A 25,235-nucleotide genomic window follows, 5' to 3' on the forward strand; every position below is an offset into this window, starting at 1 on the left:
GGGCTCATCTCTTTCCAACCATGTCCTTGCTCTCCACATATGAATTTTTTTTTAAGATCCTCAAATGCACCATTTTCTTTTCATAAATGCTTGCTACAATCTACCTCTCCCCTCATGGTCGGCTCAATGACTACTCAGCCTTTGGCTCTTAAAGGTTTGAGGCATCTTCCCTGACCTCTCATATGCTCTTATATTTCTTTCCTTCCCCAAAGCATGTACTAAATTGCCACTGCCTGCGGGTCTCTGCTGTAGTTTGGCCTAGTGTCTAGCCCACAAATGATGGCCAATAAATATCTTTAGTGAGTGAGTAAGAATTGACTTTGGGATTAGACATACATTTCAATTCTGGTTCTATTTCTTTGTAGCTTCTGGGATCCTTGATCAAATTATTTCATATCTCTTAAAGCCAGGTTCCCTCGTTTTTCTAGAGGAATGATACCTATCTTGCAAGGTTGCGAGAATTAGCTGATACTGTATGTAGAACAGCTACCAGTACCCTGACAAAAGCAAATGTTCGCTTTAGTTAAGACTACTCTGGCTACAAGGACAGAACTAACCAGAGACAGATTAAGCAAAATGGGGGTTCTAAATAAACGTTACAGCAGTATCTCAGGAAATCCAACTCAAGGTCGTAAGAAAAAAAGCTAGAATCAGGAGCCCAAGTCATAAACAGTTACTTTGTTCCTTTTCTCTCTTCCTCCTGGGTTCTCCTCTCTCTGCTCACTTTCTCCCAACACCCGTCTTCTTTCCTCACCTCCTCTTCTCCTCCCTGCCTATTCATCCCCTCTCTGTTCCAGCCCCTTCCTGTATTTGTCCCAGTTTCTCTCTTTCACCTGATCTGTCTCATCCTTTCTCCTGTGGCACAATGGCTTCTGGGCTCTTCACGTGCTAGAACATGGATGTCATCAGTTCCACTGTTACAATCTTCATTTTAGAGCCAGAGGGTTCTCAGTATCAATTTCAAATTCTTAAAGGACTCTGGCCCCTATTGGGTCATCTACCTGCCTCTGGGTTGGTCTCTACAGCCAAGAGGTGGGATCACCACCAGGAACAGCAGTTCCCGCATTAACCAATGAAATGGTAGAGAAGGTCCTGGAAAATGAGAGTCTTAGCAATCAAAATGCTAGGGGCTTATTCCATCATGTGAAACTATTAACATTTAGAGAGCATTATTTTACTCAAATGAATTAGCTCCAATAACAGTATATTAGTACTTAGTCAAATTTTAAGTTACACTTCTTTGATTTTAAATTTTATATGAATAAAAACTGTGATATCAGCATATATAAAAAGAATTACTCTATTTCTAACTTCCTGAACTTCTGATCTCAATAACTAATGATGCAAAACAGACTACAAAGGTTTATTATTTCTTATTGCCACACTGGCAATAAAACATTTACTATAAAAATGTCATCATTAATAAATCCTCATTATCATGGATTCCACATTTGCAAAATAACCTGCTTGTTCAGATTTATTGCCAACTGCCAAACCAACGATAACTTTTGGTGCTTTGGTAGATTTTTGCAGATATGAGCAGAGCTGTGAAAAATGAGTTGCCAGATCTATACCTCCCCAACTCAGGGCAAACAAAGCTCTCATACTGTAAACCGGTATCCTTTCCACAGCTTATCTAGTGCCACTTTTCTTTTTTGCTTTTTTGTGTTTTTTGCTGGTGATGTCACTTTCTATTTTTAACGCCATACTGTACAGCATGGGGTATCGTAGTTCCCTAGCCAGGGACTGAATCTGCCCCCCTGCACTGGGAGCCTGGAGTCTCAACCACTGGAACACCAGGGAAGTCCCATCACTGTTTAAAACAGGATCCCAGGCGCTACTGCTGAAGTGATTCTACTGTTTCTAAGCACAAGAAGGCTGTGGTGTGCCTTTTGGAGAAAATGTGCTGGATAAGCTTCATTTAGAACCAAGTTATAGAGCTATTTGTATGTTCAAGGTTACTGAATCAATAATATACATTAAATAAGGTGTGTCTTTACACAGAAGCACACATGAAACAGATCATACATTGATCAGTTGACAAAATGTAACCAGGGGCTTATAGGAACCTAGCCTTGTATTTATTTCCTCTAGGAGCAATGGTTCAGTATTCACTAAATAAGTGTTCAAGGTGACTTTCTAGAATGTAACCACTGCAAATAATGAGAAATGACTGTACATAACTATTTTGATAGAAAAGGTTTTCATAAGTGAGTCAAAAGTTAAGCTTTTTAAAAACTGATTACATACTGCTAAATTTCCCTCTAAGAATATACTTTTAAATAGCATAATCTAAAACGCTTTAAATACTAAATACTCTAAAAAATGTATAGCTTGTTTTTCTGTTTTAAAATTATATCTTTAAACGTATCAAAACCCTCCAACAATTTCTAAACCATTTTTGCATTTTTGAGTGAATTAAAACTCAAATGAGATGTTACATTGTTTTGCCCCAAATAGAAAAGTATTGAATTGCTATGTATTTAATTATCAATTACTAAAACAAAAATCAATAATGTAGCAAATCAAGAATAGGTAAAGACATTCAAATTTTTTGTATATCTAATACTATACACATTTACTACATTTTATATTTAATAAATGAGTAAAATATGTAATATACATAAGGTAATATACCGAAACAGCTGCCTGATTAAGCATATAGGCAAAATAATGAACGAATTTAATCATAAACAAGTAAAAATATGTTTCTGATTAGATGACAATGATAATTTCAAAGAGAGCTAACATTCATTGAACAGTATGTTATAGCTACTGTGCTTACACTTAAAATGGATTATCTCACCTAATTTTCAAAACACTTAAAAAAAAACAATTACTGTTACTTTCCTGTACAGATGCAAAACCTGATACACAGAGGGTTACGTGACTTGTCCAAGATCACACAGCAAGTCAGGCAGTAAGACTCCAGAGCTCCAGGCTTACCGCTGTCAAACCAAACATCTTTAAAGTTTCAAGTTGTATAAGTGTGTCTCTATTTACTATTTTTCCATACTACCTGCAAGACAATGGTCTGAGGTATTTATTACAAATGAAATTCCTTGCTCTGAACCCAGGTTTACTGAATTGGAATTTCTAGAAGCAGAACTTAGGAGTCTACATTTTAACAGACAGCCCCAGGTGATGAGCAGGCACTCATTTTTAAGCAACGATGAGAGCCACCATTGTTAAGTATATGACTAACCCCTTATTCCTATGCATGGATATTTAACATTCCATGAAACAAGTTAACTACACATTGCATTAATGATTTTTGACTGGACACAATTTTCTCCTGTTGTCATTTTTAAGTATTGACAACAGAATACTATATGCTATAAAACATAAAGAAATGGTACACAAAAAGCATTTTTTCAAGTTTTCCTATTTCAAGTTTTCCTAAATAAGATGAATACATAAAGCTTTTCATGATCCAATACTTGCTTTAAGGAAGAAACAAAAACTGAAATTATAAAATAAAAGGAATAACAACTTCCTACCAAATCAGTAAGCTACAACCAAGGCTGTATTCACAGCAAAATTCATAGCCTTACACACCTACTACTAAAAAGGAATTACTACAAATAAACTACTTAAAACTCACGGAAAAACAAAACCAAGTGAAAGTGAAAGCCACTCAGTCATGTCCGATTCTTTGTGACCCCATGTACTCTAGCCTTCCAGGCTCCCCTGTCCATGGAATTCTCCAGGCAAGAATATTGGAGCGGGTTGTCATTCCCTTCTCCAGGGGAACTTTCTGACCCAGGGATCAAAGCTAGGTCTCCCACATTGCAGGCAGATTCTTCACCATCTGAGCCACCAGGAAAGCCCAAGTAGCCACTAGAAACCCAAAAAGAGGATTTTTATTTGTAAATCATGCTGAGATTTCTTTTCCTGCTATTTCTAATTAATTTTTCTTTTAACTTTATTTATTATAATGGAAAAACTTAAAATGCGATTTACAAATAAAAATCAATGAAATCGATAAATCACTAGATTTCATCTTAATCCAAACGTGAAAAGGGAGAGTACAGTTTTAGGTGTGAGAATACTAGAGCAACAGAGGATTTGAAAAAACTATAAACAGAAACCTTGTACAACTCTTTTCTAATAAAGTTTTAACAATTAGATGAAAGAGGTGACTATCTCAGCAAATGGAAATCAATAAAATTAATTCAGCTAAAAAAACAAGAAAAAAAAAAGAAGAAAAACAGTTAGTAACTCAGTTAAAAGACAGGAGACCTAAATAAATCAATAAGCATGAAAACCTTGTCAAAAAGTCTATGAAAAAACTGTTAAATATGTTATGGGTAAATTACCTGACACTTGTCAAGAAGAAATTAGTTGTATGCTCTTCTGGGCTTCCCTGGTGGCTTAGACGGTAAAGAATCTGCCTGCAATGTGGAAGACCTGGGTTCAACCCCTGGGTTGGGAAGAACCCCTGAAGGAGGAAATGGCAACCCACTCCAGTATTCTTGCCTGGAGAATCCCATGGACAGAGGAGCCTGGCAGGCTACACTCCATGGGGTCACAAAGAGTCAGGCACGACTGACTGACTATGCTCCTTAATCTCTGGATGCTTCGAGAAGTTTCCTTCTTACTTTTTACGGACATCCAGTACCTGACACTGGGGTGGAGTCGCTATGGAACAAGCTGGGGAAACAGGGAAAGATCTAGTGAAGCGTTTCTGAGTCAGGCCAATCTTCCCACTCTCAAGAATCTTCTCTTGGGAGGGCTGCTAACAAATATCAGTCCCCAGCAAATTAAGAGTTTTCTGAGAAAGCACCTGCACTTAAAAGCCCTTAAAATACCAGCCATCAACAACCATAGCAGCACTCTATCCTTGCCCATCACCAGATGTGACCACTGACTGCAGTTTGTTTTTTTTCAGACTTAGAATTTTTACTGAGAGTCTAGACCAGCCCAGAAAATGCAGTGCAAATAATAAAATGTATACTTTCTACTTTTTAATCTCAAAATATATCTAATTTGTCTTTTGATTTTTCTAATATTTTTGGTATAGAGATTTTCTAAGAGAGTGAGGCCATTTGTCTTTTTAGGGATGCAATTTTCTTAGTTCTAAATGTCTTTTCAACAAACACTGGGTAATCAAGAATCCTCCTTCCAGATCATCACCTAGGTTACTCAAAAATTCTCCATATTCATTCATTAGTTCAAAAAACACTTATTGAGAGCCTTAAAAGTAGAGTTACAGCAGTGAACAAAACAAAGCCACAGTACTCAGGCAGCATGCACTCTTACTGGGAACAGTGACAGACAGCATGGGGCATTCAATACCTGTATGACAGGTACTAAGTACTGGCACTTAGTACTAAGTACTTTGTCACCAAGTACTAAGTACTGAGTACTTAGGCACACGATAACCCACTTCATCTTTAAAACAACCCTGTGAGTTAAACGCTACTTTTTATTTTCCTTTAAGGATGAGAAAACTGAGGCATAGAGATTATGTAACTTGCCCAAAATCAAAGATAGCCCCAGGCAGCCTGGCTACAGAGCAACGATGTGAGTCACAAACGTAACTTTAAATCTTCTAGCAGCCACATTAAAAAAGGTGAAAAAATAGGGAAATTCCCTGGCAGTCTAGCGGTTGGGACTCTTAGCTTCCATGGCTGAAGGCCTGGGGTTCGATCCCTGATTAGGGAAAGGGCAGCGAAAAACAAGCAGGTGAGATTAACTGTAATAACATCTTACTTAACCTAACATACCCAAGATATTACCACTTCAACTTGTATCAACAAAAACAGCTGAATTATTTACATTCTTTCTATCTATCAAGTCTTCACAATCTGGGTGTATTTCACGTCTCAATGTGGACCAGCCACATTTCAGCCGCTCAACTTCCTATGTGGCCAGGAGCTGCCTGACACATGGTGACTAACACTAGGAAACCTGTATTTTCTTCCCTATTCCTGGGGGCTTCCCTTGTAGCTCAGCTGGTAAAGAATCTGCCCACAATGCAGGAGACCTGGGTTTGATTCCTGGGTTGGGAAGATTCCCTGGAGAAGGGAAAGGCTACCCACTCCAGTACTCTGGCCTGGAGAATTCCATGGATAGTAGTATAACCCATGGGACACGACAGAGCGACTTTCACTTCACTTTCCTATTCCTAGCCCAGAGCTCCTAAAACCCTTGGAATTTCCTGATAAGAGCAGTGAAACGTGAAGGAACACCTTCTGTGACTCACAAGTCCCTGAGTTTCTCTCAGGTAACCCCTAAAAGGCCCCCAAGGGTGGGGGGAGGCTGGATGCCAGAGGAACCAACCAGGTGGATGAAGTGTTGGAACTCTCAGACCCACCTTGGGGGAGGGAACAGAAGCTGGAGGTTGAACTAGCCACCAAAGGTCAATGATTTCATCAGTTGAGTGAGTGACAGTCATTCAGTCGGGTCCGACTCTTTGCAACCCCATGGACTGTAGTCTGCCAGGCTCTTCTGTCCATGGGATTTTCCAGGAAAGAATACTGGAGTGGGTTGCCATTCCCTTCTCCAGGGGATCTTTCCAACCCGGGGATCAAATATGAGTCTCCTGCATTGCAACAAGTGAGGCCTCTGTAAAGAAGCCTCCAGAAAAGTCCTAACTGAAGGGGTTAAGAGACCTTCCAGGCACTGAAGCGACCTGAGGGTTCTGGGAGGGTGGCTCACTTGGAAGCCCCAAGCCCCTTCCCACGCCTCTTGCCCCTCTTCCATCACCCGTTTCCAAGCTGTGTCCTTTTATAATAAACCAGGAGCCAAGTAAATGAACTTTTCCTGGGTGATTAGCCATCCCAGCAAATAATCAAACCCAGAGAGGTGGACTTGATAATATGAAGGGAAAGTAATGAGATGAGATGAATGAGGTGTGCATTTTCAGGTGAACTCTTCAGGTGTAATTATGCTTTGCTACCAGGCAGTTCCCAGGTAGACGGTAAAGAATCTGCCTGCAATGCAGGAGACCCCGGCTCAATCCCTGGGTAGGGAAGTTCCCCTGGAGAAGGGCTTGGCAACCAACTCCAGTGTTCTTGCCTGGAGAATCCCCATGAATAGAGGAGCCAGGTGGGCTACAGTCCATGGGGTCTCAGAGTTGGACATGACTGAGTGACTAAGCACAATGAATGTCTATTTAAAAATAATTTCTCCAGATTTTTGGTACTTCGAAGTTTATAGAGTTCTGCTAAATTAGGTTAGGGGCTTTCCAGGTGGCTCAGTGGTAAAGAACCCACCTGCCAATGCAGGAATGTGGGTTTGATCCCTGGGTCAGGAAGATCCACTGAAGAAGGAAATGGCAACCCACTCCAATATTCTTACCTGGAGAAACTCATGGACAGAGGAACCTGGCAGGCTACAGTCCAAGGGGTCGCAAAGGGTTGGACACCACTGAGCGCGTGCATAAGCGCACGCACGCACACGCACACACACACAAATTAGGTTAAATGATGGGAATTCACTGAATACCCAGATCATTTCAAGTAAAATATTGAGACATTAACTGCTAAACAAGTCTAAGTTTGCAAAAAACTAAAGATACTTGGGTTTATTAGAAACGTCCAACTAAAAAAAAAAAAAAAAGAAACGTCCAACTAATATTGTAAATCAACACTTCAATAAAAAAAAAAAAAAGTACTTCCCTAAGGGTCCAGTAGTTAAGACTGTGCTCTCAATGTGTCAGGGCCAAGTTCAATCCCCGCCTGGGGAATTAAGATTCGGCATGCCAGGCATCATGTTGCCAAAAAGAAAAACAAATTATGCTATAAGGAAATGAATGTTTCTGGCTGTTATAGAATACATTCATCAGTTTGCCAATGAGAAAACGGTGATATGATAAAGAGTTTACAATTGCTTACTTCTTAGTTTTCATCGGAAATTCAGGTTTTTAAGAGTTGAGAATTTTCATTAATATATGTAATTAAAACTAAAAATTAATAAGGAAGATATCTCTGTATGCAAGCAAAAAAAGTATAAGGGATGGAAATGCATTTTGTTAAGAGAAAGAAAGTAGGGGACAAATTAATACGGATACAGAAAGTTGTAGAAGATTTGCAAGAGAAAACTAAAGAATCTTTAGAAAGGAATTCTCTGTGTGGTCAGGACTAAGATTAGAATGAAAAAAAAAAGAAAAAAAAAGATTAGAATGAATTTCACTCAATGAATTTTAATATTAAAGGCAATATGGTACAAAACTTGGAATGTTTTCTTTGTTAAGAGAACATTTTTTTGGAGGAAATACTGAGCTGCTAAGTTTCCTTACCTTTAAAGTAATTTGTTAGAACCTTCTGTATTTGCTGTTGAAATCTTTTATTGTCATTTTATTAAATGAAAAGTACAAGTACTATTTCTCAGCGACCTGTGGTCCTATTTGAAGCTTGGCATGCAACACTTCCATCCCCCAAATTGAGGCAGAACTACACCCTGTTTCAGCAAGAAGCAGCCAGAGCAGCTGTCACTCCAACCCCTCAAAGATTTGGGGAAAGTTAAAACAGTAGCAGGCATTGAAACTAAGTCCTCCCAAAACCAAGTTCCATTACCAAGTTTATGATCAATCTATCCAAAACATTACCCATTTTTTTGGTCCCCTCTGACCTCAATCCTGTGCTAACTGAACACTAATCAACCGGAATCAGATACCTACAATTGCTATTGTATATCATCAGTAACATATAAGATCGGGTCATTTCTTTAGGGCAAGACAGCTAACTGACCCCTGAGCCGTGGACCACCTGGGCAGAGAATCATAAACCAGAAACATCCTGACTCCCAAAACTATGATCCAGAAATGTCACAAGACTATGGTTAATCCCAGCCTCTTTGTTCTTCCCCTTTAAGAATATCCCCAACTCTGAGACCCACTGTAGTATTCTTGCCTGGGAATCCCATGGACAGAGACGCCTGACAGGCTACAGACCACTGGTGTCGCAAAGAGTGGGACACGACTCAGCAACCGAACAACAAACTCAAGACCAAGCTGCAGTGGACCTGAGGCTTGTCTCCTGCTGCCTTGCTCAGTGCCCTTCATCAAATCCTATTTTTGCTAACAACTCCCGCTGTCAGAGTTCGGCTTTCTGCACTGCAGACACACCAGCCCTCTGCTTGGTTTCAGAGCCTGGGACATCTTACACCAAAAAATAAATTAATAAGTAGTAATCAAAACAAGATGTGGATATATCGTAGTATAAAGGAAGCATCCTGAAGAGGCTCTTGCTCGCCAAATGTAGGATGAAACTGAGCAACAAAAGGAATAGTAACAGTAATGGATTGTAACCTGTTGGCTAAAAAAAAAATCCAAAAATCACTCTGATAACACAGGAGAGTGAAAGAAAGATTTTCTTAGAGAACCCCAACTAATAAATGTATAAGGAATTACAGGGCTAAGAAAAGCATTATTCTGTAGTTGTCATTTCAATAACCAATTCAGGAAAAGACTCACATTCATGAAACCTTAAACTATTTTTCCACATATCAACTATTAATGAAAAAGAAAATGCTAACTTTACAGTGGAGAAGCCCAAACAGATATCACGTTACCAAAGCAGAGTTAACACCGCCAATAACGGGACAGACTAACAAGGGGTGCCTTGTTCCTGACGGGCTCTACACGGCAGGGCGCAACTCCCCGACGCAGTATTCCTGCCCGTAATCTGCATCTAATCACGAGGAAGCACAGAGAAATCTCAGCGAGGTACACCGTGCAAAACAAGCATTCTGACTTTTCAAAAATATCAACATCACGAAACATAAAGACTGAAGAACTATCCAGACTGAAGGAGACTAAGAGACATAACTAAGTGCAGTGCGTTGGATTCTGGATTTTTGCTATAAAGGACATTATTGGGACAATCAGGAAAATGTGGATTATGGACTGCTGCATTAGTGTCTTAGGGCTGCTACAAAGGAAGGAAGGAATAAAAGAAAAGAAAAGAAAAAGGCTTAAAACAACAGAAAGTATTCTCTCACAGTAAGGGAAACTAACAGTTCACAATCAAGGTGTTGGCAGGACCATGCTCCCTCCAAAACTCTGCACAGAACCTCTCCTGCCCCTCGTAACTTCTGGTTGTGGGTGGCAGCCCGTGGGGCTTCTTGGCTTGCAGCTGCATCACTCCACCTGTCCCTCTGGTCACATGACACTTTCCTCTTAACAGGACACTGGGCATAATGCACTGAGGCCACCCTAATTCAGTATGACTACATCTCAACTAGATCACATCTGCAGACACCCTGCTTCCAAATCAGGCTGCATTCCCAGGTGCTGAGGCCTAGAACTGCTGCTGCTGCTAAGTCGCTTCAGTCATGTCCGACTCTGTGCGACCCCTTAGACGGCAGCCCACCAGGCTCTGCCATCCCTGGGATTCTCCAGGCAAGAATACTGGAGTGGGCTGCCATTTCCTTCTCCAATGCATGAAAGTGAAAAGTGAAAGTCACGTCACTCAGCCGTGTCCGAGTCCTCCGGACCCCATGGACTGCAGCCCACCAGGCTCCTCTGCCTATGGGATTTTCCAGGCAAGAGTACTGGAGTGGTTGCCATTGCCTTCTCCGCTAGAACTTCTAGTAGAACACAATTCAACCTACGACAATGGTCTATTAGATGACTGCATTATGGGGATGTTAAAATCCCCGAATTCGATTTGACGGTACTGTGGGTGTATAAGAAAATGTCCTTGCTTTAAGGAATACACACTGTAGTACTTAAGGGTGATGAGAATGACGTTTGCAAGTAACTTTCAAGGTGGAGGTGGGTGTGGGGAGGATACCCACACACATATACAAGGAGGGAATGACAAAACCAAATGTGGCAAAAGTTGTGTGTTGTGCTTAGTCGCTCAGTTGTGTCCGACACCCTGTGACCCTATGGACTATAGCCCGCCAGGCTCCTCTGTCCATGGGATTCTCCAGGCAAGAATACCGGAGTGGGTTGCCATGCCCTCCTCCAGAGGAATCTTCCTGACCCAGGGATTCAACATGTCTCCTGCATTGCAGGCGGATTCTTTACTGACTGAGGCAAAATGTTAGCAACTGGTCTATCTGGGTGAGGGAGCTCGAGGAATTCTTTGCACTATTTTTGCAACTCTTCCGTAACTTTGAAATTATTTCCAAATAACAAGTTTTTCTAAAACCACACATGAAATAATACCTATGAATAAGCTTAACAAAAAAATGTTTGGAGTCTATATTAAGAAAATAAAACTCTGTGGGATATAAAGAACCTTAATAAATGGAACCATGCCACTTATTTTTAGATAGTAAAATCCATTATTATGATGTCCATTCTTCCCTAAATAAATCTAAATAATTAACAGTATCTACATAAAAATCACCATGTTCATATGAAGAAGCAGATGCATAAGAACAGCTGAGAAATTTTTAAAAAGAGAAAAAATGAGGAAATGTGTCCCACTAGTAACCACAACCTCATGGTTCAGAGAATAGACTCTGGAGTTGGAAAGCTGGTGGCCATCCTAGATTGTAACTTGAATAAACATAACTTCTCAAAGCCTGTTTCTTCACCTGCAAAAATAAAGATATTGAGAATACGTAACTCAGTTGCTTGCTCTGGTAGCACATTCGCTAAGATGTGAACCAGAGAAGACGGACATAGCCCCCATGCAAGGACAGGCATGTTTATGAGGGGCTTAGGGCTTCAGAGATTTAAAGGGAAGAAAAAAGAAAGAAAGAAAATCCTTTCATTAAACAAAACAGCTACACGTCAGAACATTTAAGGCAGATTTTCAAAAGAAAAAAAGAGTACCTAATTCAGGGTTTTGTAAGAAACAATCAGGTAAAATATGTTAAAGTATTTGCTGCTGTGACGGACACACGTGTAAATACTCGATAATTAGCTGCTGCTCCTGCTGCTGTTATCAAGGTCACAATCACCCTCATCATCCAGCTGTGTGTTACTGGTCAAGGACCAAACACGTAAATATCCAGAAAACAAACAGTGCCCTCAAACAAGCCTGAGAGTTAAGAACTTGTAAAAGCTAAAGGTGGCATCCTGAATCAGTGGGAAAAGGAAGAGTTAACAAACAGCTGGGGTGTTCCATCATCTGATGAAGAGAAGAACTGGAGTCTTATCTCACAACACAGACAAATTTCAAGTAAAAAGCTAGATTATTTGCGATATAAACCAAAACAAAAACCTATAAATAGAATTTTTAAAATGATTGTCAGTTGCGGAAAGTATTCTTAGAATACAAAATCCAGAAGTTACAAAAGGAAAATTATTTGTAATAACTTTTTAAGATTAAAGAAAAATATCAGACAAAATAAAGACAAGCAGAGATTTGAGAGAAATGTTTGCAACATGAAAGATTAATATCCATAGTATATGAACAGCCTGTAAAAATCTATCAGAAAAAGACATCCCAAGAGCAAAATTGGCAAAGGTTAGGAGCAAGCAGTTTACTACCTGGAAAAATGCACAGTAGCCTTCGACTGAAAAAGCAAATAAAAATTGTTCACATACATAGCTAACAGCTCAAAGCCTGTTTCTTCACCTGCAAAAATAAAGATACTGAGAATACGTAACTTTTAAAGAAAAAATAAATTGGAGTATATGAGCATGGGTGTCTGTGAACATTATGGGACAAACACCCATGCTCATATACTCCAATTTATTTTTTCTTTAAAAAACAAAACCCAGAATACATAAAAAGAGCTTTAAGCGTGTTAATATCCCTGACTCTGAATATCATCAAAAAGATAAAGCAAAGTTTATAGCGACATTAGAAGATTTAATTGCAGAATGGGGAAAATAAAATAGACAGAAAAAAAAAAATGTGGAAAAGGAATCACTGGCCCTTGCCTTTAGAAGGAAACGAAGCTTTATCAGGTCGGACCACTCACCAACACAGGAAAAGTACTACTGACAGATGACCCCGAGTGAGTATTCCTGCAAACTCCAAAGAGGTGGGTAAAGGATTTCATAAAGCGCTGCTGGACAACTGTTAAAGGTTACTTGTATTAATACTTTGTATTAATAACATTCCAGTTGTTTATAAGTGGTAACTGTTTAATAAACTGACAGAATTCTGTCCAGATTCAAAGGCAACTTTCAGTGTCTGCATTTATTAAAATTCACCTTTTAAGACGCCATTTAATTACCTTTTTTTTTTTTTTTGAGATGTTTGTCTCCATGATTTCTATTACTGGTGGGGTCCTGAGAGTATCAGAAATGTCTTTCAGAACCTTCCAATGGATTCTGAGACCTAAAAGCCTGACATCAGTTAAAGCTAGATGCCCTCTTACTATCTCCTAACTAGTTTTTTACACTTTTTTACTAGCTTTTCCACTAAATAATATCCTCTTGTTACAGAAGTTAGGAGATTAAAAAGAAGACATGTCAGCTCTTTTTTACTACCTATTATTTCAACTTTCTTAAACTGTAGATCTGTGGTTTCTTTCTTACTTCTGGCTGTGGATTTATCTCTGAGAGTTGTCTATGCTTTCAGATTTTCCATCTTGTAAGCATCAATCATCCTAAAAGTCCTATTCATCCTCTGATAATATCCTAAGAGGTTCTTGACCCTCTCTTCAACTTGACTTTTATTACAAGCTCCTCCTTCTGACTTAAGTTCTATTCACTTAAAGAAAATTCAAAATCAAAATTATTAAGCCCCAGGAGAAGTGGCTTAAGGCAGTGGCGGGCGGGGGGGGGGGGGGGGGGGGGGAAAGTGTGCCTTGAGATTGGGGGAAGGGGAGGTTTTAGCTCCATTGTAATTTCCACGTACCACTCCCCCCACCAAATTCTCTGATACAGCTAATTACTATCTTATCTCAATCACTAAAAGTGTTATATAAATGTAGATGAAAAGTCCCGTTCTGTTCTGATCCCCTCCCCTCCCAGAGTGTTTCCCAAACTTTTCACATAAAAAAGTCTAGGGCATTTTTAGAGTTTTCATTACTTTAGGTGGTAAACTGCCCATTAGAGACTTACACTATCATTATTAGTTTGCTTCTGTACTCAAATACTGTTGCCTGAATTAAGATACCATCTATGTCCACATCTTTCAAATAAATATTCTAACCCTGTTTACACAACTAAATCGTACAGTTTCAGGCAACTGCTAGGTTACTTCCTGTCCCCTACCAAGGCAGGGCCTGCAACTTCTCCACTAAAAATCTCACCTCCCTTTCTGTGGTGCGACTTTGGCACTGGGAGGTTAAGCGCCCTGCCAAGGAGTATTCGTCTCAGCCCTCCTTTCAACCAAACACACGCATAGGATGCCATCAGTGCGAGGGAAATGACAAGTGCGGAGTCCTAAAGGGCATGACTGCCAGAGACACAGCTCGGGACTCCCCTGGGGGCTCAGACGGTACAGACTCTGCCTGCAGTGCAGGAGGCCCAGGTTCCACCCCTGGGTCGGGAAGATCCCTGGAGAAGGGAATGGCTACCCTATCCAGTATTCTTGCCTGGAGAATTCCATGGACAGAGGAGCCTGGCGGGCTATAGACCATGGACTCTCAGAGAGTCAGACACAACTGAAAAAAAAAAAAAGCTAGGGACTATGATATAAAGAAAAGCCCACTTACTAAAAGTACTTTTCTCACCTCTCCTTAACATTTACATGTCGCTGCTAAATCAAATCTCAGCTTCTCCGTCAGACTCAAGCAGAATGTTTATTTGAATTCATCCTGAGCATCAATGCCGTTGTTTAGTACTGGGCCTGCCACTGCAAGGAGCCCTGAGGTTACCACATGAGTTTTCTGCAAGGAGCTGGCTGCTGACACTGCTTTCTCCCATTCCCATGCTAGACAAACACTGTCGGCAAACTGTTGCACTCCCCCCCATTAAAAAATACATATTTAACATGTGTCTACTATGTGTTATTGTTCTAGATACATGGGATAACTTTAGTAAACAAAATCAAGATCCCTGCCCTCGTGGAGCTTACATTCTAGTGGCAGCCATTCCAAGCATTTAGAGTTGGCACAGTTTTTTGCTGTTTGGCTGTGCTGCCTGGCATGCAGGGAGGCCAGTTCCCAACCAGGGACAGAACCTCTGCTCCTGCAGTGGGAGCACGGACATGTAACCACAGCATCATCAGGGATGTCCCTGGCACAACATGGTAAAACCTACCTGCTAACCCTCATGGAGACTCGATATGCACAGGCAGTGATGGAAAACTGCTGGTGGTACTGTACTGCAGATATCCTATGTGGGATAATAATGCTACAACATCAAGCTGTATTCCCACAGAAAACAGTGCTCCAGCTTACTAGTGAAGATAAAGGGCACATTCTTAGATGAGTTACTGAAAGAAAGAAAAGGAAGCCAAGGTGGTGAAGGAATCATTGCCAATGGGACTGGACACAGTGGCCAAAGAGTAGCAAACAAAATTTCCATTCAGAGCTTGAGATGAGACCCTTCATCCAGAGAGCGAGGAATTCATGGAACAATAAGATTGAAAGGAACAAGCCAGTATGGAAGAATCCTACTGGATTTCCTCCAGAAGGAAGTGCAGCTGTGAAGGCTAGTGAGTCTGCACCAAGGTTCAGGAAATCACCGTCCTCCCCACGGAGCAAACCAGAAACTTTATTCTCTTTCTGAAGCATGGGCCTGAAACGTGATGCGGACCATGTAGATAAGACAGAGCTTTCAGTTATTTCCACCAACTTATCTAGGAATAAATCATGTACTCAGTAGAAAAGAAGGCAATACTGTACAGCTTGATCCAGCTTTGGAGTTGGAAAACTGATATGAGCATAAACTATAGACATATATATGGGGGAGGGGTGCTGACTTTATACATACAGACTATATATACATTTTACAAACCCAAACTTACAAAAGAACAGCATTTACTACAGTTGAGTTAGAGTAGTAACCTATTTCTGCATGCTTCTTTGTTCTTTTGATTAATAAATTTGAAAAAAATTATTTAATTGAAAAAAATTTTAAATGTAATTCTTTTCTTTAGCCACACTGTATGGCTTGTGAGAAGCTTATGAGATCTTAGTTCCCTAACCAGGGATTGATTCTGGGCCCTCGTTTCTAACCACTGGACAGCCAGGGAATTCCTTGATGAATTAAATTTAGATAGGAAAAAAAAAACTTGATTGGAAAAACATGTGAACACTGTCTCTCTGCTAATCTGGGCTGTACATCTTGTTTCATAAAAAAGATAAAGAATGCTTTGGAATTAATATATTAATTTTCCATGACAAACCCAAACTTGTAAAAGGAAAGCATTTGCTACAGTCTAGTGTAATAAGCCATCTTTTTCAGCTCATATAATATCTGACCTTGACATCTATTATGAAACATGCACCACAAAGCTGCTTTCATTAAAAAGAAAAGTCTAGGTGTTGCAAATTCTCAGCCCCAATACAAATGCACAGTTTAAAGAAGAAGGAAAAAGATAAGAAATCCCCCTTTCCACCGCTGCTCCTTAACCCTAAGGCAGGCGGCTCGTAAGAAACACTCTTGCTGTCAGTCATTCAGGCACATCAACTAGTCACGTGACCTCAGCAAATTACATATCCTTGTTGATCCTCAGTTTTCCTTTGTGTGTAATGCAAGTCTATCCTACACATGATTCTTCTGTGTTTTTGGAAAGGCATTTCAAAGATTTAAGTTAAACATAATAATGTATAGCAAAGCATATGTCATAAAACAGGTTTTATTCCTTCCTTACCCAATGCCTAAGAGGAGGAGTGAACGGGCGTGAGACAGATAAAAGGACGTGAAAAAGAAATCACAGACTCTGCATTATGTCCACTGCCCAATTTTCCCTTCTGCTTTCCTCATTTTTGTTTCTCACTCTCAGTCTTTTGACCTGCTTCCATTTCTCACACTGTCCTACAGAGTTGGAGCAGGAGGCAAGCTTCAGTACAAGCGGGCGGGAAGAACTAGGGAAGCTCCTGTCCTTATATCAAGCTTAGAGTCCTTGTGTCCTAATATGGAGCTCACAGCAGTGATTATTTTAAATAGTGAAAAGCAGGGAAGGTGGGGAGGGAGGGTGGCTGGCAGAAACACACGTTCATCCACTGTATGATCAGAGCATTTGGTAGGCCAGGTATTTCCTGTGTTCATGGATCCTGGTGAATTAAAAAAACCAAACCAAACCTGAAATCAATCAGAACGTATTTACCAACGAAACACTGTCACATCTAACGGGCTGCCCAGAATCTAAGCAAAAAGACAAACACTACAGAAAAGAACTTTTTCCGGGAAAAATATTTTTACTTTCAACCTTACAATTGTAGCTTCCTTTCTTTTCCTTCCTTCTCTTTCTTTCTATTCAATACTCTGCAATCCTTAAAAAGCTAAACATTTTCAAATGCCCATGGCTTGTTCTAAACATTAATTACACATATTAAAGAAAAATATCCAAAACAATTAGTCTGCCCTTTTGTCAATTAAAAAAGTAAATTCGTTTTAACGCTTTTGGCTCTTTTCCTGACACAATGGGGCAAAGCTGTCATCCAGTCTTGACTGTTAACTGACATCACAACTATGAGCTTCAATGAATCAGTAAGTCCTTACTTTTCTATCTTTACTGCAAAATAAATCCGAAAAAAATTTTAAGAGCCTTGCTTTCAAATGTGTTTTTTTCCTAGTAAAACTTATACATAGGTGTTGGGGAGCCTGTGTTTGTGAGTCACTAATACCTGTAAAGAACTAACATCTAGAAAAACATCAACTCAAGCCTTCCTGCCTAAAGAATTCAATCAGTTTACTGGAATCTAAATCTATGCAAAGAAAAGTTTCAGATGTATTACATCCTAATACCATCAAAAATCAGAGAAGTATTCTAACGGATTATCACACTAAGACCAATCTAAAAAATTCATTAACAGCCTCCTAATTATAGCCAGCTCCACCCAACTGTGAATTCCTAGAAGGCAGTAGTCATACTGCCATCATTTTCATAACATCAAAACTGGCACTGTATTTGCTGCATCATAGGTTTAATAAATGCCCACTTATTGAATGGAATACACTGCATTTGCTTGAGGAAGTCCAGTGTTAAGTCCATGGGTCAATTTTTTACCCTAACTTTTATTTATCTGATATCTAATCGGATCTCAAATTTTAGACTCTAAAGCACTTTCTTAACATTTCAATCAATATAAAAAACTTTAACTGTAGTAGAGTCACGTAAGGCTGTTAGAAAACATGTGGGCGAACTATACCCCCATTTCAAATGATGAGACTGAGGCCTATAGAGTTCACCAAATTGACCAAGACCACATAACTTAGTGACTAAGAATCCACTTGCCAATGCAGGAGATGCGGGTTCGATCCCTAGGTTGGAAAGATCCCCTGGACAAGGAAATGACAACCCACTCCAGTGTTCTTGCCTGGAGAATCCCATGAACAGAGGAGCCTGGCAGGCTGCAGTCCATGGGGTTGCAAAAGAGTCAGACATGACTGAGTGACCAACAAACACAGCTCTTCCCTGTCAGAAGTGGAGTTAAAATCCAGGTGGTCTTCCACCTTTTAGTCCTGTCCTTATTACACTATGTTACCTTCTCTGCTCTTTTTCAAATGCTTGACTGCTTTTATTTTAAAAGTATCCGTAAGGTGGACAATATCAATACTAATTGTATTGGAATAAACGTAACAAATCCATTGGAGAAGGGAATGGCAACCCACTCCAGTATTCTTGCCTGGAGAATTCCATGGACAGAGAAGCCTGGCGGGCTAGAGTCTGTGGGGTCGCAAAGAGAAGGACACGACTGAGCGACCAACACACACAAGAAATCAATAAACTTGCCATGGAACAGTTTTAAGTATTAACTTATACAGCAAAAGCCACTGATATCCAAATTTCTACTTAATGCTAAGAAACTGAAAGTTGCATTAAAAAAACTCGAGAAGTAACGATCTCCTGTAATCAGTTTAGATCAACACATTGTTAGGAACAGAGGCTGAAACTGGACAATCTTTAAATTTCAGGGGTCAGTCTTCTCCTCCCAGTACTTCCTGTCTCCACCCCCATCAATAATTCAGCAGACATACCCTATGACCTATGCATTCTTTCACAAGCTACATCAAGAAAATGAAGACTTCTTCATCGTTTTGTCCTTGGAATATATGAATATTCAGTCATAATTATAAAACTGACTGTCACTGAGAGTACACCAAGTGTATTTTTTTTACAATCTAAGATCTTGGTTTTCAACATTCATTAAAATAGTAAAAAAATAAAATAAAATAAAAAAATAACAAACTAGAAATTAGTATAACTTCAAACAACAAAGTTTCCAGTTTATATTACAAATATCAAAATGACCTTTAAGTTCACATTTAAAGTTGAAACTTTTTAAACAGTTTTATAAAAATGATTTTCTAGGCCAAAACTTTGAGGGTTAAAAATCTAAAGAACTTGTTTTAACATTAGCTTCTAAAAAACCATTAAGCTACTTTTGCAAAATTTTAGTACAGGTATACCTTAAAAACATGTGTGGATAAAGCCTGTGCATATAAACTCATATAAATATACACTGAACCACATCCCTGTATACAATTAAAAATTTATTAAGGATTTATTCTTCTAGGGACTGATCTCAAAGATTCACGTCAAACAGTTGCGTGCCACAGGTCAAGCACATCACGGTCATGAGAAGAAATAATTTGAAAGGAAGGAGAACTATGCTTTGATACCAGGGTTCTATGGGAGCACAGAGAGTGGGGGTCAACACACCAGTGTCTTGTAGAGTATGTGCCACAATAACAATGTCAAGCGTACAGTCTTCGGCATGTCTTCCCTCCTTCTGGCTACGTAAGTTTGAGAGCTACTTCTCCCAACACTCTTTATCCCCTACCCCAAATTGACCAAATCTTGAACCACTAAATTGGAAAACCTGAACTAGCAAGGGGAACTACCTAGATCTTCCAATGGTATGGTAAAGAGGGACTTCCTTGGTGGCCGGAGACAAGGGTTCGATCCCTGGGTGGAGCAGACCCTCTGGAAAAGGAAATGGCAACCCACTCCAGTATTTCTGCATGGGAAACCCCATGGACAGAGGAGCCTGGAGGGCTACAGAGGGGTCGCAAAGAGTCGGACACGACTGCACAACTGAACAACAACAGTAAAAGAGGACAAGATGTCGCTGCTCTCTGCTTGGCGTAATCATAAACGGAGAAACATTTCAGAACCTGCAACAATTTGCCTGCAGCATCTTCCAGGCTGGGGCTTGCCATATACAGCTGATGCTGCGTTTGCTGATGTCCCATCTTCTCATACCCCAAGAACAAAGGAGGAACAACAGGAAAAATAATCTGGGGTTCCTACTTGCCAAACTCAAGCAGTCACAGGGGAGATGCCCTGTGCAGCTAGCTCTAGAAATAATCCCTCTTGAAGGTCTTCCACTTCCTGGAAGAAAAGCTGAGAGTCCAAAGAACCTGTGTATCAGCTCTGACACCCACCAAACAACAGAAACAGCAGCAGCGCTTCCAAGAGACACAGCTAAAGCAGCAGAGCATGTGGTTCACATACGCTTCAGAGAAGCTGAAATCACATCTATACTCAAATAAGGGGCACTGCAGGGCACTGCTATGGTGGGGGGGTGGGAAAGCACGGCTCAGTCCATCAGTAACCTCACTGTACGTTATCCTGTACTCTCAACTTACAGGATTCCCTCTCTGCCCTGGAGGGAAGTTCAAGATCTTAAAGAATTACACCAGGTAAACCGAAGCCAGAGCAGGAGGTGTTGCTATCAAGTCTGCTAGTTCCAAGACAACAGTGGTGCGGCTGCAGCCAACGATTCCTTGGCACACGGACGTGTTAAAATGAAACTGGCAGCGGCACCGGCTCTTCTCTTTCACCCTCTGCTGTTACTATAGCTTCTTTTGCTAAATCTGCCTCTGAGTTTAGACAGGAGCTGGATGGTTCATAATCACCCAGCAGCTGCAGCTGAGCAATAGGCAGCCTAATTGTGGCGCTGGAGCAGCTGAGAGGAAGAAAAGAGAGACATACCCCACCGCAGCCACACACAAGACGGCCGCACACACTACCAACCAGATACCAAGATACTTTAAGAGGAACAGATGACTTCCTTTAAAGAAAAGCAGTTGCATCTCGCTAGAGGAACTTGCATTTGTGTTATAGACCTGTTTAAACGTGAACTGAAGGTGACCTAAGCCATGTAGCGTTCTGAACAATGGAAGATCTTAACTAAAACTTCCTGTAAATATTTCACACAACAAAGCCAGCGCCACAAACATCACCATTATAACATAACTGAAAGTTCCTGTGATGTAAGAATGTGGCACAGACATGATCTCTTCAACTCTGCTTTACAGCAAGGCCAAGAAACAACACGGCAACTACGGCAACCCATTCCATAGAGCAAGTAAAGCACAAGGCAACGATTCACAGCATTTCAGAAACTCCAGTGTCATACTGTCACCTGAAACAAAACACTATCTCTTCAGATGCTGTTCGGCACATCTTCATGAAGTCTGAGTAAACGAAAACTTATTTTAAGCTGATAATTTTAAGATATCCTTAAGAATATCAGAATGCAGGCTGAAATGACTGATCTGAAGGATTACTGTTCCAGAAAACTGAAAATGGATGAAAAGACCTATTGCCTTGATGCCAAAGTTAAATTTTGAGTCTTAATTATGTTACCATAACTTGCTGAAAAATAGGGTGTACGTTATATCTGATGACAGAACAGTGTCCACTAGTTTAAAAACATTACTCTGATTACCTACTATTTGTCATGTACAACATGCAAAACTGAAAAGGATTTAAAGTTAAATCTGGTGTCTTGTCTCAAAATATTAACGTAATTAACATGTTATTTACATGTGGAAGTAGTTACAACACCTGCTGGTTATCTGCCAGTTACCATTTAATAGGTCTAACCTGTTTGCAAATGTGCAACCCAAGCAGTGTTCTAAAGTCATCAAATATTGAGTTCTTCCATGAAGTCCTTTATAAAGCACATTACACATGGGCTTCTTTAAAAAGGAAGAAAAAAAAGTTTCACAAAGACTAAGACACAGATTCAGAAAAGCGATCATGCCTTAATGAACTAAACGCTTGCGACACCCTTGTAACCACCACCAGGTAAAAGAACACTCCAGGAGCCAGGTACCAGTCAGTTTCCTCCCTCTTTGCCAATCTTGGTACTTCTCTAGAAATCACTTCCTTGCAGGTTTTTAAAAAAAATACATAGTTTTATCACCTAAGTTTGCATTCCAAGTCACCAGACCTTGTACTGCTCTTTAAACATTTTTGATATTAGGCTGCTTTTTTTTTTTAAAACTATAATGCTAATAGGAACTAACAATAAGCCCTGTCTATGTTAAAGAGATTCACTAGATTAAGACCTAAATGCATACATAGAGAAAAATTACATTAATTATTTACTGCCTAAAGAGATGCAAAACTGAACTCTATTATATAAACAAGTCATGTGTCAGTAATGTTTCATTTACACCAGTTCACTGCTATTCTTTTAAAATATTTATTTTAACAGAACATATCATGAAGATTTGCACATTGATTTTTCAGCTTGAGCATCTGATTTATAAAAAACAACTTGAGCCATGTATTAATATTACACTTCAGCCATAAGACAAATTCCACCTATCCCATAAGATAGGTCAAAGCTGTAATTTCACTTTCGATTAAACAGAAAGGAGTCAATATTGTGGTTTATGAAGTCAGCAAAAACATACTGCAAAATTAAAGCTATTATAACATTATGGTGGTTACAGCAGAGTATGTATTTTAAGAGCCCTTTTATATTTTATCCTGGAAACGTGGATATGAACTGTCCTGTATTTAGATTCAGGGCAGTCATTTTTTTTTTTTTTTCAAATTTAGGACCCAATGAATTGTCATCTAACATTCAAAATCTCCACTGAAGTTTAGCTAATATCAAAAAATTAAAATACAATTAAATGTCCTTTTCTTAAAGGGTCAACTATGGCAGGGGTCTAATACATTAGTAAAACAGAAAAAAATATAAATATTGAAATACAACTTTCTCACAGAATAGATGAAAAACCATACTTAATGCATACAAGACCCTCGGCTTGTAATACATTACCTGTCCATTCAAAGTGTTTCCTGTCCACTGTGTGCTAACCATTGTACTAGTTAAGAATTAAATTTACCATTTTGCCTTAAATGCCTATAGTCACATGTATGTATTAGTAATATTTTCCTTAGCGTGTAGTTTTAGCTACAGATAACATAACAGGATGGCTTAAACACACTTAGAACTGTCAAGATAACTTTGCCACTGCATTCCTGCAGCTGCAATGCACGAATATACCACAATCACATATATGTGTACGTGACATCACCTATGTGCACGCACGTACCAGTGGGAACACACACACATAATAAATGGCATGTACATAAAGTTTGATCCCAGTGGAGACTCAACTTTTCATTTCTCTAACAACTTACAAAGCGTTAGGCTGTGTGTCAGGCCGTGCCTGTTTTAATTAATTAAGCAGAAAGTAACTCTACCCAATCCGAACCGCCTAGGGTCCCACCCACTACAAAACAAAATCAGTCCCTAAGTCGGACTTGATTTTCGAAGAGCTTCTTAAAACAACGCTGCCCCATGCCCAATAGAGCGAAAGCTGGAAGCAATTACCAAAAAGAAAAACACACATTAAAACAAGATTTTCTATAACACATGCGGACAGAGAACCGAACCAAGGGGGGAGGCGGAGCGGCAGAACGGCTGTAAAAGTGCACGCTGAAAACGGCATATTTCCCAACCCCCAACCCAAAACAAAGGAAAACTTTAACATGTTGCGGTTTTCAATCAAACCAAGGGCAGCCGGAGGCTCCCCGCGCCCCACCCCCGCCCGCACTCCCGGCACAGATGCCGTGGGCGCAGCCGACCCGCGGACCCGCGACCCCGGGCCGGGAAGGGCCGCTGCCCCCGCCTCCCACTTCAGCCCGAAGGAGTCCCGCCGCCCCCTCGCCGGGCGGCCCGCCAACCTTACAGACGTGGGTGCGGGACTCCCGCCGCTCCGGGGACCTTAGGTCGGACCTGGGCGGGACCGGGAAGGACTGGACGGGGCGGAGACCGAGCAGGGGGCGAGCAGGTAGCGCCGGGAAGGAGACACGCCCGCCGGGCCGGCCGGGTCGGGGGAGGGGAGAAGTTTCCCCCGAACTTCCCGACTCGGAGCGGCGGGGGCGGGAGCGGCGGCGCCTCCGGGCGCGCGCGGCGCCGGGCCTAGCGCTGCGGGGCCGGGGTCGGCCGCCTCCGCCCGCGGGGACCCCGCCGGCTCCTTACCTGCGCTCCGGCCGCGCTCGCATGAGTCGCCGCAGCAGCGGGGAAGGGTGGCGGGGAGGGGACAGCGGGCGGAGACCAGGCCCGCGGCGCCCGCTCCCGTCCTCCACCTCCTCGTCCCGGGCGCCGGACGGCAGCGACGACGGCACAGCCGGCCTCGGGCTCTCCACTTGAGGAGGAGGGAATTCCCGGGCTCCGCACCCCGCGGCCTCACGCTCCACCTTCTCCCCGCGCGGGGCCCGCCCTCACTCCCGGCCCCGCCCCCCGTGCCGGCCCGGGGGGCGGGGGCTACCTGCGCGCGCGGTCACCGGCTCACCGGAACTCGCGCCGCGCCCGACCCGGCTCCGGCGAACCCGCCTTCCGGCGCCGCTGTCGCCGCCGCCGCCGCCGCCGCCGCCGCGCGCGCCCCCTCGGGGGGCGGGCCGCCCCTCCAGCGGTCGCCGTCTGCGGGGAGACCGAGTCGCTAATCGCGACCCAACATGGCGGCGGGGCCCGGGGCGGCTTCCCAAGGCGGCGCAGGCTGAGGGGGCGTGAGGAGGCGGCTTTTCTCCACGCGGAGAGCAGGCCCACAGCGCCCCCTCCCAGCTCGCGGACCCCGCGAGATGGAGTGGGCTGCCCGCCCCCTCGCTTTCTCGCGTCCCTTCGCCCCGCTGTGTAGTGCCGAGGGCTTTGTTTTCGTGGGGGAGGACCGGGGAGTTTGGGGGGCTGGCTCTTGGCTCCTCAGGACTAGGTTTCCGCACCCTTTGTCGCGGGTAGTAAAATCTCAGTCGCGCCGCCTGAGCCAAGGGGGCGTTCCTAACACCCTCATCACCCGCCTGATCGCCGTCCAAAAACGCTCGCGTCTGGCCGCCTTCCGACCCGGGGATCCTGTCCCAGCCCCGGGAGCTTCCTGTTGACAGTAGGTCGAACCAGCCTTGCCGGGAGAGGGGACCGAAGCTGAGTTCTGTTGGCGACTCCCCCGGTAATGGTGGTTTGGGCTTATCTTGGGACCGCGTATTCTTAGGCGAGGCTGGCGATGTCCCAAC

The 25,235-nt window shown here is 41.9% G+C and overlaps 2 protein-coding genes across 3 annotated transcripts in view; one reads left to right on the top strand and one right to left on the bottom strand.

Moving 5' to 3' along the window:
* Positions 1 to 24,804, bottom strand: part of YES1 (YES proto-oncogene 1, Src family tyrosine kinase) — a 61,301-nt gene extending 36,497 nt beyond the window's left edge. The window contains exon 1 of one of the 2 annotated variants that reach the window (XM_043444009.1): positions 24,527 to 24,804. The gene's annotated coding sequence lies outside the window, so the exon portion shown is untranslated. Of the gene's footprint in view, positions 1 to 24,213; positions 24,442 to 24,526 lie in introns of those variants that run through there. The other variant, XM_043444010.1, reaches the window with a different exon arrangement.
* LOC122425546 lies at positions 23,797 to 24,384 on the top strand. The gene has a single exon (XM_043444020.1). The coding sequence runs from the start codon at positions 23,797 to 23,799 to the stop codon at positions 24,382 to 24,384; it is 588 nt and encodes a 195-aa protein (XP_043299955.1).
* Positions 24,805 to 25,235: the final 431 nt, after the last annotated feature.

This window comes from Cervus canadensis, chromosome 23 (assembly GCF_019320065.1).
Source record: "Cervus canadensis isolate Bull #8, Minnesota chromosome 23, ASM1932006v1, whole genome shotgun sequence".
NCBI classification, from domain to species: domain Eukaryota; kingdom Metazoa; phylum Chordata; class Mammalia; order Artiodactyla; family Cervidae; genus Cervus; species Cervus canadensis.

Excerpts from the sequence above, each read along its gene's own strand:
- LOC122425546 (XM_043444020.1), top strand. The coding sequence starts at position 23,797 with ATGCCGTGGGCGCAGCCGACCCGCGGACCCGCGACCCCGGGCCGGGAA.